Here is an 18,790-nt window from a genome sequence, read left to right as displayed (position 1 = left end):
GGTCTCTTACAGGGAGGGAGGGAGGAAGGGGAGAGAGAGAGAGCTAAAGAGAAAGAGAGAGAGAGAGCTAATGAGAGAGAGAAAGCTAGAGAGAGAGAGAGCTAAAGAGAGAGTGAGAGAGCTAAAGAGAGAGTGAGAGAGAAAGATAGAGAGCTAAAGAGAGAGACAGAGCTAAAGAGAAAGAGCTAAAGAAAGAGAGAGAGAATAAAAGAGAGAGAGAGCTAAAGAGAAAGAGAGAGAGAGACCTAAAGAGAGAGAGAGAGCTAAAGAGAAAGAGAGAGCTAAAGAGAAAGAGAGAGAGAGCTAAAGACAAAGAGAGAGAGACCTAAAGAGAAAGAGAAAGAGAGAGCTAAAGAGAGAGAGAGAGATAAAAAGAGAGAGAGCTAAAGAGAAAGAGAGAGACCTAAAGAGAAAGAGAGAGAGAGCTAATGAGAGAGAGAGAGAGAGATAAGGAGAGAGAGAGCTAAAGAGAGAGAGAGCTAGAGAGAGTGAGCTAAAGAGAGAGAGAGAGAGCTAAAGAGAGAGAAAAAGAGAGAGAGCTAAAGAGAGAGAGAGAGCTAAAGAGAAAGATAGAGAGCTAAAGAGAGAGAGAGAGAGCTAGAGAGAGAGAGAGCTAAAGAGAAAGAGAGCTAAAGATAGAGTGAGAGCTAAAGAGAAAGAGAGAGAGATAAAGAGAAAGAGAGATAAAAAGAGAGAGAGAGAGCTAAAGAGAGAGAGAGCTAAAGAGAAAGATAGAGAGCTAAAGATAGTGAGAGCTAAAGAGAAAGAGATAAAAAGAGGGAGAGCTAAAGAGAAAGAGGGAGAGAGATAAAAAGAGAGAGAGCTAAAGAGAAAGAGAGAGAGCTAAAGAGAAAGAGAGAGAGAGCTAAAGAGAAAGAGAGACCTAAGGAGAAAGAGAGACCTAAAGAGAAAGAGAGACCTAAAGAGAAAGACCTAGAGAGAGAGAGAGAGAGCTAAAGAGAAAGAGTGAGAGAGCTAAAGAGAGAGAGAGCTAAAGAGAAAGAGCTAAAAAGAGAGAGAGAGCTAAAGAGAGAGAGAGCTAAAGAGAAAGAGAGAGAGAGAGCTAAAGAGAAAGAGAGACCTAAAGAGAAAGAGCTAAAGAGAGAGAGAGAGAGCTAAAGAGAAAGAGAGAGAGCTAAAGAGAGAGAGAGAGAGAGCTAAAGAGAGAGAAACCTAAAGAGAATGATAGAGAGCTAAAGAGAGAGAGGGAGAGCTAAAGAGAGAGAGAGAGATACAGAGAAAGAGAGAGAGAGCTAAAGAGAGAGAAACCTAGAGAGAGAGAGAGAGAGAGCTAAAGAGAGAGAGCTAGAGAAAGTGAGAGAGCTAAAGAGAGAGAAACCTAGAGAGAGAGAGAGAGAGAGCTAAAGAGAGAGAAACCTAGAGAGAGAGAGCTAAAGAGAGAGAGCTAGAGAAAGTGAGAGAGCGAGCTAAAGAGAGAGCTGAAGAGAAAGAGAGATAGAGCTAAAGAGAAAGAGAGACCTAGAGAGCTAAAGAGAAAGAGAGAGAGGGAGAGAGAGAGACAGCTAAAGAGAGAGAGAGAGATGCCCTGCTCCTGAATATACTGTAGACCACGTGGTTTGTCAGATGCAAAAAATACTCCTGAGATCCAGTGTTAGGAGGTCTACGTTTGATGTGATCAGGTGATAGAGGGGAATGTTGAAAGTATGTCTTAATGTGTGTCGGTGCGCGTGGAAGAACTGCCTTAAAGTGATAAGGCATTCGCTTTGTAAAACAGCAGGGGGCACCGTGAAGCAGTAGGATGAGCCTCTCTCAGTAGTGCTGCTGCTGGAGTCTTCAGAGCAGCGGGGAAAAAAATTGCAAACTTTTTCATAAATATGTACATACACATGGAAATCAATGCCTCTGCCAAACCTTCACACACACACACACACACACACACACACACACACACACACACACATTGAATAAATATGAAAGGCTCTGCTATTGCAACTATGTCCAAGAACGGGCGAATACCTCCAACATGGTAACCACTGTGACATATCATATGTCAAACAGCATGCTGTTAGCATTAGAAATAACTGGATTTCACGTAAGTTATTGAAAGCCATTTGTAAACAGAAACATGAAAGCAAACAAGCTCTCACGCAGCCTCCCTTGATCATCAAAGGCCTATCGATCAAATGTACCCCCACACCCTCCACCCCTCCCCGAATCCCCAGCCAACCCAATGGGAGCAAATGTATTCAGCCTCCAAAGCACATGTTTGTTCCAAACCATGCTTAAAATGACGACCGCCTCTCTTTCTCTCTCATTCTATCTCATTCTCTCTCTTTCTCTGTCTCTCTCTCACATTCTTTCTTTCTTTCGTGCTCTCTCTTTCTCTCTGTCTCTCTCTCTGTTGCAGTCCAACAAAGTTTCAGTGGTCCAGCAATCTCACGGGATGCACCCCCTGACGTCCCTGTTGCCGTACAGCAATGACCACTTCAACCCCAGCCCCCCTCACCTGCCCACAGACATGAGCCAGAAAGGTAGGTCATTCATCTCCCTCATCATCATCTCCCTCATTACCATCTCCCTCATCATCATCTCCCTCATTACCATCTCCCTCATCATCATCTCCCTCATCATCATCTCTCTCATTACCATCTCCCTCATTACCATCTCCCACATCATAATTTCTTTCATCATCATCTCCCTCATCATCATCTCCATCATCTCCCTCATCATCATCTCCATGTCCCTCATGATCATCATCTCCCTCATCACCGTCTCCCTCATCACCATCTCCCTCATCATCGTCTCCCGCATCATCATCTCCCCCATCATCTTCTCCCTCATCACCATCTCCATCATCATCATTTCCCTCATCATCATCTCCCTCATCATCGTCTTGAGAAGGACTGTGGACTATTGGCTTACTCTGCTGTGGTGACTGACAGGAGAAGTCAGGCCTTCCCCCTCATCATCATCTCCCTCATCTTAACGCACACTAGCCAGATGAGTGGGAAGGCCTGACTTCTCCTGTCAGTCACCACAGCAGAGTAATACAATAGTCCACGGTCCTTATCGATTCACATTTTATATGGCCCTTATTTCACCTGAATCTAATTGAAGTAGTACTTCCACCTGAATCTAATTGAAGTAGTACTTCCACCTGAATTTGAACAACAATCCTGAAAGAAGAATATGGTTCCCCCTTCACCATCTACTTGGGCCAATGCCTCTGTGGAGCCTCTCACTTCTCTTAAGTCATACCTGTACTGTGCCACTGCTATGACCTTATCATGAAAAACTATGGGCCCTTATTAATAGCATATTACTTGGGTCTGGAGTTTTTCCTGGTCAGTTCACGCAGTCATGGGAAACCCCTGGCCCTGTGTTGTGCTGCTGCCGTCTTTCTCGAACCTCCACACACACACACACACACACACACACCTCCACCCATGGTTCCTGAACTGCAGCGGTGGAGCCGTGTGGAGCCGAGCAGCAGCTGCAGCCCAGAGACAGGGGCTGCATCCCAAATGACACCCTATTCCTCATAGGCCCTGGTCAAAAGTAGAGCACTAGCTGGGAGAAATGGTGCAGCCCAGAGACAGGCCCTTCTTTCCAGTGAGCCTCCGGCGGTCCCACCACCGCACTTGAAGTGGTCCCTTCCCCACGAAGGGCTGCTTGCCACACAACCCCCTCTCAAACACACACACACACGCACACAGCTGGGAGCAATTAGGGTGACAATCACACAGGGCCATCTCGGCAGCACACAAGGAAGGTTCTGCTTGGCACGCTACTCTTACACAGTCGCTCGCACACTTGGCTCGCATAGTCCCTCACAGACCCACCACACCCACCGCGCTCACTCCATCACTCTCCTAAACATCTCCCACGAAGATGCCACTCAAATCCAGAGAGAGAGATGACAAATGTGTTTGAGTTCATCTTTATCAATTCAATGGATCCGATTCATTTTCAGTGGGATGAAAATGCCATTTTAACCCGAACACAGCCGGAGTCACACTTTAATTAACAAGCCAATGAAAATGTCCTCTTGCGTCACTCCGGTGAAGACTGACTCTGGCTGAATAGCAATCAGTGTTGGAGTGTGGCTGTAGTTGGTCTTTGGCCAAGGCTGGATCTGTCTGTCAGTGCTGCTGCCTGCGTCGGGGCCTATCTCTGTCCACTCTGAGAAACGGGCAGGCGCAGAGAGACAAAACCTCCTCCACAGACAGAGCAAGGCAGCAGGCCCCAGCCCAGACAACCTCTCTCAGTTTCCTGCTGGAATTCCCCTGCTCTCCCATCCCTTTTCTAGACTGGGGCTGAGTGGTGTAGCAGCTAGGTAACGTGACAATGCCCAGGGGTGACGCGAGGGGCGAGAACCAGGGACTCACCCCACAGTGAGAGGTCTGGCCCTACCCGTACACAGCTGATACCGCCTTACGTCCTTCTGACACCATCTCACCTCGCCCCTATTACTGTGCTACATCCTCTTACCTCAGACATCATCACACCTCACCTCTCTTACCACACACCCTTGCGATGCAGGCCTACCTCAGTATCCTCACATTGATTTCCCACAAGTACCTCACTTTGCAGTGTGCAGAGACTGCAGCTGACAATCAGTCGGAGTTTCCAGCAGCTTCTCTGACAATAGTCCCTCCAAGCACTCTCCATCCATTTCCATTACCCCACTCAGCCAGCCAGTCTGTCTGCATGTCAGTCAATCTGTCAGTCAGTGCATTCACTACAGACATGGACTATTAGTCATTTGGTGTCAACCATCGTACCAAACGATCAAAGTCACACCATGTTGTCACGTTTGTTTACGTGTGCAGCTTTGCCTGCGCTAGGGTGAAGTACAGAGTGAAAAATAGAAAAGTACAGGAGAAACGAAAGCTACTGTAATGTACTGTACTCTACAGGTGTTTCTCTTTGGGTCTTTTTTTCAGGCACAGCACAAGAGCTACTGTCCAGTCATTTTGGATTCCGATACAATAACAGTTTCTCTTTCTGTGGCTTTGGCTACAGTAACTGGTTGTCAGTATTGAAATGCAATTTTGAGCCGTGTATCCTAAAAACATATAGAGTTTGTTTTTGACTAAGTTGTTTTATCTTGCACCTGAGAGATACAGTTAACTGAACAACCTTGTGTCTGATATAATTTCACATTTTAATGTATTTGATGTTTTTCTTTACCGTAAGAAACAAAACAGTGCAATTACAACATTTTAACCGATAAATAAATGAAAAGTGACATTTCATTTTGAATTTACCTGAATAGATTCAAGTTAAAGTTAAATGTAGGTAGTTAAACATTTAAAAAAGACTTAGTATTGAAGTTAATTGCGTCATAAACGCATTAAATATCAAGCGGGGTTCAAGTTGTTTCTGGAGATCTCTTAATTTGTCATAACTGTGTTGGGAGAGTAGAGAGATTGAGACTGCACAGTGGTCTGTACACGAGGGACAGAGGCTTTTTTAGGAGGGAGGGAGGGACGAGAGAGGTACATTCCAGTCCTTCAGATTTCTAAATGATCCAGTCCAGAAACAGGCCTGCAGCGACGGCAAATTACAGTAATCTGCAGCATTCTTCTGCAACAAATATAGGTTACCTTCGGGTTGCGCTTAAGTGCTAGGTGCTCACTGTTGACAAAGGACTTCCTTTGAAAGGCACAGAGAGAGCCTTTTTTGTTTTGTTTCGGGACGCTGCTCTTTTATGTCGGCCGACACGATAATGGAAAACGTCCCGTTTATTAAAACCATTTCGCTGCCTGGCCTAGCGAGCGTCAGTAGGGTGGGTGTCTGTGGAGCGGGGTGAAGTAGTGAGTGGGGTCCTAACCTCACAGGCTTCTGATTGACTGACACATCATGGGAAGGAACTTGTAGCTTGGATCAAGATCCCTCTTTTGCCATGAGACAATTGTTGGTGGTGTGATGCAAGCAGCAGGGGCCAGACAGTAAAACTGCTTGCCCTAGGGGAAGATGACGTAAGCTCAGAATGTCAAAGTCATGTTCACAGGAAACTGGCTGTTTACAAAGGAGTGGAAACAAAGAACATAGTTCACGGCTCTGAGTTTCTTCATTTCACTTGGTAGTGGTTCAACATGATGCTGGAGGGCTGACTTTAGGCCTTAGTTCTCGTACATCAACACCCCCTTGACCCTCCCAGTAGGGGTGTATGAGAATGGGGGAGGTTGTGTGTTTGACCTGTGTGTGTAATGGTAGGTTCCCAGCCAGGTAATGAGGCCCTTGCTGAGTCAGGGGCCCTGAGTTAACAAGCCTGTCGTCTCCTGTGTGTCCCCTCCAGGCGTTCACAGGCCCCAGTCCCAGGACATCTCAGGCTTCTACTCCCTACCTCAGGGCGGTGTGGGACAGATGCCCCCCTCCATGGGCTGGTAAGTCTCACGCACACACACACACACACTCTCTCTCTCGTGCACACACACTCATATACTCTCAAGTACACACACACACACTCTCTCGCACACGCACATGCCGCATACACACACACACCTTGACTACTCACCACTATTACATCAACCAATCCAGCTTCACCTCAGCCACTCAATACTTTTTTTGCATGGTGTTCTTTAATGCAAGCCTCTCCAACATAATCCAGGTAGAATCAGGAAATCCCCAGGACAACTCTCTAGGACCCTTACTTTTTTCAATCTTTACTAACGACATACCACTGGCTTTGAGTAAAGCCATGTATGCGGATGACTCAACACTATACACGTCAGCTACTATAGTGACTGAAATGATTGCAACACTTAACAAAGCGCTGCAGTTAGTTTCAGAGTGGATGGCAAGGAATAAGTTAGTCCTAAATATTTCTATAACTAAAAACATTGTATTTGGGACAAATCATTCACTAAACACTAAAACTCAACTAGGTGACTAAAATGCTTGGAGTAACCCTAGATTGTAAACTGTCATGGTCAGAACATATTGATACAACAGTAGCTAAGATGGGGGGGAGTCTGTCCATAATAAAGCGCTACTCTACCTTCTTACAGCACTATCAACAAGGCAGGTCCTAGACTCTAGTTTTGTCGCACCTGGACTACTGTTCAGTCGTGTGGTCAGGTGCCACAAAAAAAGGACTTAGGAAAATTGCAATTGGCTCAGAACAGGGTAGCACGTCTGGCCCTTGGATGTACACAGAGAGCTAACATTAATAATATGCATGTCAATCTCTCCTGGCTCAAAGTGGAGGAGAGATTGACTTCATCACTGCTTGTATTTATGAGAGGTATTGACATGTTGAATGCACTGAGCTGTCTGTTTGAACTACTGGCACACAGCTCAGACACCCATGCATACCCCACAAGACATGACACAAGAGGTCTCTTCACAGTCCCCAAGTCCAGAACAGACTATGGGGAGGCGCACAGTACTACATAGAGCCCTGACTACATGGAACTCTATTCCACATCAAGTAACTGATGCAAGCAGTAGAATCAGATGTAAAAAAAAACACCTTATGGAACAGCGGGGACTGTGGAGCAACACAAACATAGGCACAGACACATGTATACACACACACACGATAACATACGCACTATACACACACGTACACATGGATTTAGTACTGTAGATATGTGGTAGTGGTGGAGTAGGGGTCTGAGGGCACACAGTGTGTTGTGAAATCTGTGAATGTATTGTAATGTTTTTAAAATTGTGTAAACTGCCTTAATTTTGCTGGACCCCAGGAAGAGCAGCTGCTGCCTCTGCAGCAGCTAATGGGGATCCATAATAAATACAAATACAAACCACTTCATCCCACACAGTTAGTAGCTCCTATAAAGCTGGTTATCGTGACAAATTTGGTGATTGAATAGTTCACTTCCTAAGATACGAATGCCCTGATTCATTGATCATATCTAGCCTAGAGTTCCACTCTCAAAATGAAACTACTGTCTTCCTTGCCTTCCCGGCCTCTAAGGCACTATCACATAATGTGGATACGATGCCAAATCAGAACATGTTTTAACACCCATAATCTCAGACACGCTGTGGCTAACAATCCATCCATTGACTTGAGCTCAACTTTACAAATCCATGTATTAAAAATCTGTAACTGGCAGAATAACTTAGAGCGAATCCCCCTGAACAATTGTGGGCTTATCTTAAATGTGATGGGGATTTGGTTCACCATAATAGAATGACAGCTAATACTACTTCCATTCACACCCATGCTGTGTTTCTTTAAAGCTGGTGGAGGACTTTGGCACTCCCTAGACAGGCTCCGTCCGCACGAGGCAGAGGTCTGCTATTTCTCTGGGCTCTCTCTCACTGACTTTTATTTCAAACAGTTAATGGTCACTGTGGAGTTTCTGTGGTATTGTCAACAAATCATCTTGTTTACAAACTCGTAATCTTCTTAGTGCAGATTATGCATTTGTTTGGTTTTCTTGTGTCCCTCTTTGTGTGGGGAAAGAGAGAGCAAGGAAAGGGGATGACAAAGAACTGGATGTGACTCACTCTAGCCACCGTATGGCACGTGACTGGGGCCTGGGAGGATGTGTATTGTCTTCTTTCCACATGAAGCTAGGCAGCCCACTGTAGGCACAGCCTAGCAGATTGCAGTAAATTTCACAGTTAATATGTTTCAAAGAAGTTCAGATACAGGTTTAAGTTTTTTTTTTTAAATGGATTGAGATTTCTCTATAGAGTTTGAATAGTTGGTACTCTTAAAGGGACATGAGAGGGACAAATCACAAGTGTATCGGTATGCAAATACACAGGAAAACCCCATCTGTGCCACAACACAAACAGGACATTTTCTCTCCCCAGCAGAGGACAGACAGGGATGTGGAGAGGAGAGGTGTTAGTTGGGTCCTGGATGTGGATGTTGCTCCTAATGGGCCTGTTGGCTGGGATTAGCAAGTGAATCCCTCCAATGAGAGAACCCTCTGGACCTTGGAGCCTCCCTGACACTGAGCCTCCTCTGCCTTCCTTGATCTCAGGGACCTCCTGGGGCTGAGGAGGGCTGGGAAAGGGGGTGCTGCTGCATATCAAAGATTCCTGCCCCCCATACATCCATCCACCACCCTTCACACAGTCATGTTATACAGGTGTAGAATCTTAATTTGACCAGTTTCTCGCAGTAGGAAAATAATCCTGCAGCAACAGGAATTTAGAATTATTTTCTGGATTATAATAAATGGACATTTTTGTAGGGGTTGCTACATTTTTTGTTTGGGCAAATCAAGTCTGAAATGTGATATTGGACATTACAAACATTAGAAACATTTTTAAACCTTGAGTACACTATACACAATAGACATGGACACCCTGTTCATGGCTCATAGGAAACTGTGCAGTATTTCGTTTTTTTTGTGTGTTATAACATCTGCTAACTATATGTATGCGACCAATAACATTTTATTGGATTTGATTTGAAGTTTGCATTTCCTGCTGTGCAAAGCAGGGTGATCAAATTAAGACCATACATCTGTACATACAGCAGGACCCTTAGTGAGGTTAGCAGTGAAGGTAGCCAGACATACTCTATATAGGGTCATGGAATATTGGATGAGGGTAATTGGCAAGCCAAATGTCACTGTAATAACCGTTTGAATAAGGAAACGAAGCTCGTCCCTCAACCGATCTATCTCTCTTGTAGGACGTGGAACTCATATTCAAATTTGAAAACATAGTTCCACATTTTTTTATATCGCTGCACTCTCGTATGACTCTCCATGAAATAGGAAGAACAACTAAATTATTACAAATGTTGTGCTAGTGATTTAATAGTTTGCAATTGTGAGAAAATAGAAACATACCAGTGGCTATCTCCTGCACATAGTCAGGACGTTAGTCGCCAGGCACTTCATCAGCTATGTAGCTAACTGTTAACTTAGGCTCCTGACATAGTTAGCTAGCTAGTTAGCTAGCTTTTCCGTCACTGACATAAAAAAGCTTACTTAGCCTGTTTCAATTACCCTAAAGTTGTAGACATGCAGCCCCACAATTAAGAGGAACCGACTGTTATAGGAAATCAGTCCGTAGATCAGAATGCTTCTCCGCGATCGTTGGGTCAGCTGAGCACTGCAGCTGACTCAGGAGGCTACTGCAATGACTCGTGAATACTCATAATGATGTAAGCATTAGCACTACTAGCTACAGTAGCTTGCTAGTTAGCTTTTGTTGGAAGATTCAGCATTGTGGGCGCGTTCGAGCAGATCACATGTGTCAAGTCGGTGACCAAAGTGTGCTGCATTATGGGGATAAACATTTTCGACTTGCGCCTACACGTTGACTCCATGAACTTGACAAATATCACGTGATCAAAGGTCATGAAGTTTTGACAGCAGTCGCCTGCAAGTTTCTGCAGTTGCTCTTAACCACCTTCATCCTGCAGCCATCGCCTGCATTGTGGGAGGCTCTATTGTCAACCAAGCATTAGGGTGTTTTTGTTTCACCCACGCGAACGTGACCATAGATGTGACTGGAACAGGAACCAACTTTGCCGCAATACATGTATACAGTGGATATGTACAAATGAATGTGACGTTTCAGGCTCACTCTCACCAGTTGATTGTACAACGTACACACATATATTTTCAGTTTCTGAGTGTGTGGGGTGTGAGTGTGTTCTTTTTGTAGGGTACGAAAATGTGGTTTTCTGTTTGTAAATTTACATTTGTGTATATGCAATTTGGCCAAAAGAATAATGAAATTAATTACATAAAAATGTTTCAGCTTATTTCTATTGTATGTAAAGAATCCAAACAGTACATCTCTCCACAATAGTGTAAAATCTTCATAAATGTGTTCAATTATAAACCTACTGATGTCTGGCCACAGTTTTCTTACATGCATACAATGCCCAAAAAGATGCAACACTGTTTCTGGGTGGTCATTACAAAAGGAGCAATTTGAGTTGATGTTTTCCTTAAACTTCTTCATATAGTGGTTGGCAGGATAATATTTATGAATAATTTTAAAGGAAACTTCCTTCATTTTGTTAACAAGTAGGTATGTGTGTGGCAACATCCAAACTTTTTCCCAACAGATATTATCAATAAATCCATTCCAATAAGACATGTCATAAGGTCCTGCTGAAACAAGGATCGTATGGCTCTGTTGTTGAATGGACCAAAAGAGAAACAAATATGCACCTCCCTGATTTCACTCCTCGTCTTTCAGTTGGTGACGTCACCCGCTCTGAGAACTAGAAGTAGTTGTTTCCCTTGCTCTGCAAGGGGCACAGCTTTTGTGGAGCAATAGATAATGAGGTTTCTTGAGTGGCAGTTGGTAATGTGTTCAGAGGGTCCATGGCTCAAGCCCTGGTTGGGGTGAGGAGAGCGACGGAAACAATACTGGTACATTAGGATGGACTTAACTCCATAACCAGTCATGATCAAGCCCCTCATTAGCTAGCTAGTACACAGACTGAGAACCCAGACTGCCCGTATATACCTATAGCAGGGCTAGTCAACCAGGGTCTGCAAAAATACATATATTTTAAATGAAGTGTTGTTTTCCCCCCACTAATGTTTTTATGGATATCGCTAGCAATAACAGAATAAAGTCATTTTCAATTACATACCTATAGTAGAACATAGGAAAATATGTTATTTCTAATGATGTCGACTTCATTTCTAAACTATTAATATTGAGCAAATTACACTTATTGGAACTAATTACACTCCCTGGATTATCTGACATAGGCTTTGAGAAAGCTCCCGCGAATAGGCTACCAGTGCAGCAAGTGCCACTGGCTGCTGGTAAGCTTTCTTGACTTCGACATGTTTTGCCAACACATGGCTAACCTTTGTTTAACCAGCAAAACAGCTGCTCTTAGCGAAAATGTGTTTGGCGTTACCTCTCTAGGTAATAGGCTATGTTAGAGTTTACACTTCCTCTTCCAATTATAATGTGGGGAGGTCAAAATAATGAAAAATGATTTATGTTGATTACTTCGCTTTGCCATGTTCGTTCACCTGATGATAAGATACGACGTGCCAACATATGATGGAGGTCCCTGGAATGGTATCAAACAGATGGTTTCTATGTGTTCCATGCCATTCCATTTGCTCCGTTCCAGCATTTATTATGAGCTGTCCTCCCCTCAGCAGCTTCCACTGGTCTAAACATATTGTAAGAAGTTAGGCAGTGAGGATTTGGTCAGCAGCCTAGTTGAACCCTGTTGCATCCCTATTTGTCCTCCCAACCACAGGCAAAGTCAGCCTGTCTATCCCCTGTCCTCATGTGGATTCAGACAGCCCTACTCCTCCAGTCTCCCCAACAGCTCTTCCTACCCCAGGTACAGTATGAGCTGAGCCGCTTCAGTCTGGGGAGGGAATCGCAAAATACATACCCCTTCCAGACCAATGCTTCTACTCCTCCCACCTACCATGTGCCCTTCGCTATTGCCTTGTACAGGTGCCTCCGCAATGTGTGTCCTGTCTTTCTGTGTGTCAACTGCTATAAACTACCCTGCAACTGTGTGGGGACACACATGAAGAGACAACCCGTCTGTTCTCCTGGACAGAAGAGTGAGTGCAGCAGTGTGTCTCCAGTTGCTGTGACAAAGAGAGATGCTATAAACCACTGCAAACTGTCTGCTGTTGACTGTTGTTATTTTAGGCAAAGGCTCAGTCATGAGATCTCTCCTCTGTTACTGTACCTGGCAAGCCAAACATGCTAGCTCAGTTAGCTTCAGAAATATATCCAACTGGAGACATGGTTCACATTTAAATGTCACCAAACATCTATGTCACACCGCATTCTCTATTTTCCATCAGTTCAGGGTGAATCTGTAGGATTTTACACTAGAAGAAGGATGTCTTTTGTATAAATCAGAAAACACATTTAATGACCAGGTATATAAAATATGAATTTCAGGAAATCAAAAACACACATTTCCAACATGGCAACTAAATGTTCAGTAAAGTTTCAGTAAATGGCACTTTTCAGTCCCAATCCTATAATGAATAAATAGATGTCATCAACAATATGAATCTCAAAAAAATAACACACTGAAAAGAAGCCTTTAATGAAACACGAATGAAAACTAGAGCAAGTATATTCATGTTATCTACTGTATCTACAGCGCAGCCTAGCTTTTGTCTAAGTGTGACCACAGCTCCATCTGCTGGCGTTGGATGAGACTTCTCACAGTCTTAACGCTCTTGAGAGGACTGCCAGGAAGCCCATTCTCTCAGGGCCAACCAACCGCCCGCGTGCTTCAGCGCTTCATGGTCACGTTGCCATATATAAAGACAAAACATATTGTCTGATGCTTTGGTCTCTGTCTCTCTTTGTCTCTCTCGCCCTCCCTCTGTCTCTCCCCTTCTAGGTTCTCTCACTCTCTGATGCTAGGGCCAGGCATGCACTCAACAGGGATCCCCCATCCAGCCATCGTGCCACCTTCAGGCAAACAGGACCATTACGACAGGAACGTGTACGCGTAAGTGCCCCCATGGTGAACCCCTGTCTCTACAATGACTCCTAGAGTTAGACACACGTGTCTGTCAAAGGAGATGTGTGATCTGTGTGCTAGCTACATGGCATATAATACTGTAGTATCTCATTGATGCATTGAAAGTGTATCAAAAGCTTAGATGGATGAATAGCGCCTTATTGTTTTGATGTTCTTGTGTACATATTCACCACGGGTGTCCCTGTTGATCTTGTTTGTTTTGCTCTGCTCTGCCCCCCCCCCCCCCTCAGTAAGCCACACCAGGAACCCAAGCGGGAGAAGGAGCCTAAGAAGCCAGTGATCAAGAAGCCTCTGAATGCTTTCATGCTGTACATGAAGGAGATGAGGGCCAAGGTGATCGCTGAGTGCACGCTGAAGGAGAGCGCTGCCATCAACCAGATACTTGGCAGAAGGGTGAGCAGAGAGCACACACACACACACTAAAACACACACACATCCATGAATACTCATGCAGCAAAGAGACTCATTCCCAAATCCCTCGTCTCAACCCCTGCTGTTGATTTCACACATGAGAGATGGACTTGAGAGGAATATCTCAGTAATGTGAATTACTACCCTGTGAGTTACCCCCTGCGTGACTGACTGCTGCATATGATACCATTGACCAAGATGCAGAAATATCTCAATGGGATGAATATCGTCAAATCAAACTTTATTTGTCACATGCGCTGAATACAACAAGTGTAGACCTTACTTGCTTACTTACAAGCCCTTAACAACAGTACAGTTCAAGAAGAGTTAAGAAAATATTTACCAAATAAACTAATAGTCCGGTGGCCATTTGATTAACTGTTCAGCAGTCTTATGGTTTGGGGGTAGAAGCTGTTAAGGACCCTTTTGGATCTAGACTTGGTGCTCCAGTACCGCTTGTTGTGCGGTAGCAGAGTAAATAGTCTATGACTTGGGTGACTGGGTGGGTGACGTACGCACTACCCTCTGTAGTGCCTTACGGTCAGATGCCGAGCAGTTGCCATACCAAGCGGTGATGCAACCGGTCAAGATGCTCTTGATGGTGCAGCTGTATAACTTTTTGAGGATCTGGGGACCCATACCAAATCTTTTCAGTCTCCTGAGAGGGAAAAGGTTTTGTCGTACCCTCTTCACGACTGTCTTGGTATGTTAAGACCATGATAGATTGTTGGTGATGTGGACACCAAGGAACTTGAAACCCTCGACCCGCTCCACTACAGCCCTGTTGATGTTAATGGGGGCCTGTTCGGCCTGCCTTTTCCTGTAGTCCACGATCAGCTCCTTTGTCTTACATGATGTTGTCTGTCTCAGAACTTTTCACAGTGGCCCTTCATCTATCCAATGTCACTATATCTTGTGAAATGATTAAATAGTATGAATAAGTTGGTAACCCGTTGTATAAAAGTGATAATGCCCTCGAAGCCGGAGTATATCTTGGCACAGTTTGCCAATATATCCTCCAAACACCGGCTTATCGGGCATTGTCACTTAATTAGAGTTCTAAGGAGAATAATGAAAGACATTGAAGGTGTGTAGCGCAGAGTGGAACTGACCTTCCACAGAGTTGCATTATTTTCCAGAGAACGCATGGAGCCCCGAGCTGATTGTCCCTTTTATACCATGACTATAATTTAACACGTTTACCATTAGAAATGGGTTAATTTGCTGTTGGAAATGTGTTCAACACCCACTGAAGTAGCTAGCAAGTTTACTAGATAGCTACAGTAGTTGCCATGGTAACCAAACAAACAGACGTGGTAACCAAAACGTCAGTCCTAGCTTGCTATTATGAAAATCTAATTCAACAATACCAATACTGTTTTCAATTCGACTTTTGCTTTCAAAAGCAGCTCAAACAAAATATGTAAAAATAAACTATAGCCATTGAATTCTACCATGCAAACATACCGTGTGTTATAAGGGAAAAAAATGCACGCTCTAGAATGCACTTCAGAAAGGAGTTTTCAGCAATGCCATGGTATAATTAAGCAATAAGGCCCGAGAAGGTGTGGTATATGGCCAATATGCCAAGGTAAAGGACTGTTCTTAGACTCGACGCAACACGGATTATACCACAGCCTTTAGCCGTGCTATATTGGCTATATATCACAAACCCCTGAGGTGAATTATTGCTATTATAAACTGGTTACCAATGTAATCAGGTAGCCTAGTGGTTAGAGTGTTGGGCCAGTAACCAAAAGGTTGCTGGATTGAATCCCCAAGCTGACATGGTAAAAATCTGTCGATCTGCCCCTGAGCAAGGCAGTTAACCCACTACTCCCCAGGCACTGAAGACATAGCTGTTGATTAAGGCAGCCCCCTGCACCTCTCTGATTCAGAGGGGTTGGGTTAAATGCGGAAAACACATTTCAGTTGAAGGCATTCAATTGTACAACTGACTAGGTACAGTGCCTTGCAAAAGTATTCAACCCCTTGGCATTTTTCCTATTTTGTTGCATTACAACCTGTAATTTAAATGGATTTGTATTTGTATTTCATGTAATGGACAAAATAGTCCAAATTGGTGAAGTGAAATGAAAAAAATTACTTGTTTTAAAAAATGTGTATGTATTCACCCCCTTTGCTATGAAGCCCCTAAATAAGATCTGGTGCAACCACTTACCTTCAGAAGTCACATAATTAGTTAAATAAAGTCCACCTGTGTGCAATCTACGTGTCACGTGATCTATCACATGATCTCAGTATATATACACATGTTCTGAAAGGCCCCAGAGGCTGCAACACCACTAAGCAAGGGGCACCACTAAGCAAGCGGCTCCATGAAGACTAAGGAGCTCTCCAAACTGGTCAGGGACAAAGTTGTGGCGAAGTACAGATCAGGGTTAGTTTATAAAAAAATATCAGAAACTTTGAACATCCCACGGAGCACCATTAAATCCATTAATAAAAAATGTAAAGAATATGGCACCACAACAAACCTGCCAAGAGAGGGCCGCCCACCAAAACCTATAGACCAGGCAAGGAGGGCAATAATCATAGGCAACAAAGAGACCAAAGATAACCCTAAAGGAGCTGCAAAGCTCAACAGAGGAGATTGGAGTATCTGCCCATAGGACCACTTTAAGCCGTACACTCCACAGAGCTGGGCTTTACAGAAGAGTATCCAGAAAAAAGCCATTGCTTAAAGAAAGAAATAAGCAAACACGTTTGGTGTTCGCCAAAAGGCATGTGGGAGACTCCCCAAACATATGGAAGAAGGTACTCTGGTTAGATGAGATAAAAATGTTGCTTTTTGTCCATCAAGGAAAACGCTATATCTTGTGCAAACACAACACCCCCCATCACCCCGAGAACACTATCGGACAGTGAAGCATGGTGGTCGCAGTATCATTCTGTGGGGATGTTTTTCATCGGCAGGGACTGGGAAACTGGTCAAAATTGAAGGAATGATTAATGGCACTAAATACAGGGAAATTCTTGAGGAAAACCTGTTTTGGTCTTCCAGAGATTTGAGACTGGGACGGAGATTCACCTTCCAGCAGGACAATGACCCTAAGCATACTGCTAAAGCAACACTTGAGTGGTTTAAGGAGAAACATTTAAATGTCTTGGAATGGCCTAGTCAAAGCCCAGACCTCAATCCAATTGAGAATCTGTGGTATGATTTAAAGATTGCTGTACACCAGCAGAACCCATCCAACTTGAAGGAGCTGGAGCAGTTTTGCCTTGACGAATGTGCCTATATGTGCCAAGCTTATAGAGACATACCCCAATAGACTTGCAGCTGTAATTACTGCAAAAAGTGTCTCTACAAATGATTGACTTTGGGGAGGTGAATAAGTAAGTTTTCTGTTTTTTGTCTTATTTTTTAGTTTGTTTCACAATAAAAAATATATTTTGCATCTTCAAAGGGTATATCAAAGGCATGTTGTGTATATCAAATTATTCAAACCCCCCAAAGATCTATTTTAATTCCAGGTTGTAAGGCAACCTGGAAAAATGCCAAGGGGGGTGAATACTTTCTCAAACCACTCTATCCCCCTTTCCCTAATTAGAGCAGTAAAAATAAATGTTTTGTCATACCCGTGGTAAACGGTCCGATATACCACGGCTGTCAGCCAATCAGCATTTAGGGCTCGACCCACCCAGTTTATAAAGCAATATACGGTGCATTCGGAAAGTATTCAGACCCCTTCACTTTTTTCACATTTTGTTACGTTACTGCCTTATTCTAAAATGGATTATATAAATAAAAATCCTCATCAATACCCCATAATGATAAAGCAAAAACAGGTTTTTAGAATTTTTTGCAAATGTTTAAAAAAAATGAAATATCACATTTTCATAAGTATGCAGACCCTTTGCTATGAGACTCAACATTAAGCTCAGGTGCATCCTGTTTCCATTGATCATCCTTGAGATGTTTCTACAACTTGATTGGATTCCACCTGTGGTAAATTCAATTGATTGAACATGATTTGGAAAGGCACACACCTGTCTGTATAAGGTCCCACAGTTGACAGTGCATGTCAGAGCAAAAACCAAGCCATGAGGTCAAAGGAGTTGTATGTAGAGCTCCGAGACAGGATGGTGTCAAAGCACAGATCTGGGGAAGGGTTCCAAAACATTTCTGCAGCATTGAAGATCCCCCAAGAACCCAGTGCACTGTAATAAGATAAACACATTCCCTCAGCCCTCCTAGCCTCAACAGTTGTCATTGTGCATGTCATTGTCTAGGCCATGTGTCACAAACTCAAGGCCAGGCCAAATAAAACGACATTGAACTGACGAAAACCAAAACAAACTGTGTAGAAATGGTAATGGACCTACATTTCTAGTATCTTCACTCTGTCCAGCTTGACAACAGTCATCGAAATGAAATATATACGGTCAGGGAGCATCGAAAATTCCAAAAGCGATGGATAGAGGACTATATTTTGCTAATGATGGCGAGATAATATATTCAATTTTATGTGCGGCCCTCCGGACCTCAATGAAGACTGAATGCGGCCCGCGGGGAAAATGAGTTTTACACCCCTGGTCTAGGCTAATGAACAAAACCTAAATGGTATTTTTGTTTTGTGTGTGTGTGTGTGCATGCGTGCGTGCGTGGGTGCATTCTTGTGTGTGTCTTCCCTGCAGTGGCACGCTCTGACCCGGGAGGAACAGGCTAAATACTATGAGCTGGCCAGGAAGGAGCGGCAGCTACACATGCAGCTCTACCCCAGCTGGTCTGCCAGAGACAACTACGTAAGGCCCGCCTTTTCCTGGTTACACACACGCAGCATGATCACCCCACCCTGCCACCTGTCAATCAATGAGGCTAGTGGCTACACATAGAAATATCAACATATTGTATCTAATCATATTTATTTGGCGCATTTCCAGAGTTGGTCACGTATCAGTGCAGACATTGTTAGAGAGACTAGTTTACGACCATATTGT

At 43.8% G+C, this 18,790-nt stretch overlaps 1 protein-coding gene across 13 annotated transcripts in view; it reads left to right on the top strand.

The window, feature by feature from the left end:
• LOC112258094 (transcription factor 7-like 2) overlaps positions 1–18,790 on the top strand; it is a 72,198-nt gene that overhangs the window by 44,506 nt on the left and 8,902 nt on the right. For 9 of the 13 annotated variants that reach the window (XM_042327018.1, XM_042327019.1, XM_042327024.1 and 6 more), the window contains 6 exons: positions 2,369–2,492; positions 6,266–6,353; positions 12,149–12,235; positions 13,271–13,381; positions 13,645–13,807; positions 18,488–18,595. In XM_042327018.1, coding sequence (XP_042182952.1) covers positions 2,369–2,492; positions 6,266–6,353; positions 12,149–12,235; positions 13,271–13,381; positions 13,645–13,807; positions 18,488–18,595 — 681 coding nt within the window. The remainder of the gene's footprint in view (positions 1–2,368; positions 2,493–6,265; positions 6,354–12,148; positions 12,236–13,270; positions 13,382–13,644; positions 13,808–18,487; positions 18,596–18,790) is intronic. The other 4 variants (XM_042327020.1, XM_042327021.1, XM_042327030.1 and 1 more) reach the window with 1 other exon arrangement.

The sequence above is a fragment of the Oncorhynchus tshawytscha genome, linkage group LG09, assembly GCF_018296145.1.
Source record: "Oncorhynchus tshawytscha isolate Ot180627B linkage group LG09, Otsh_v2.0, whole genome shotgun sequence".
NCBI lineage: Eukaryota > Metazoa > Chordata > Actinopteri > Salmoniformes > Salmonidae > Oncorhynchus > Oncorhynchus tshawytscha.
Note: the sequence above shows the minus strand (reverse complement) of the source record. Positions and strands in the feature narration are given on the sequence as shown.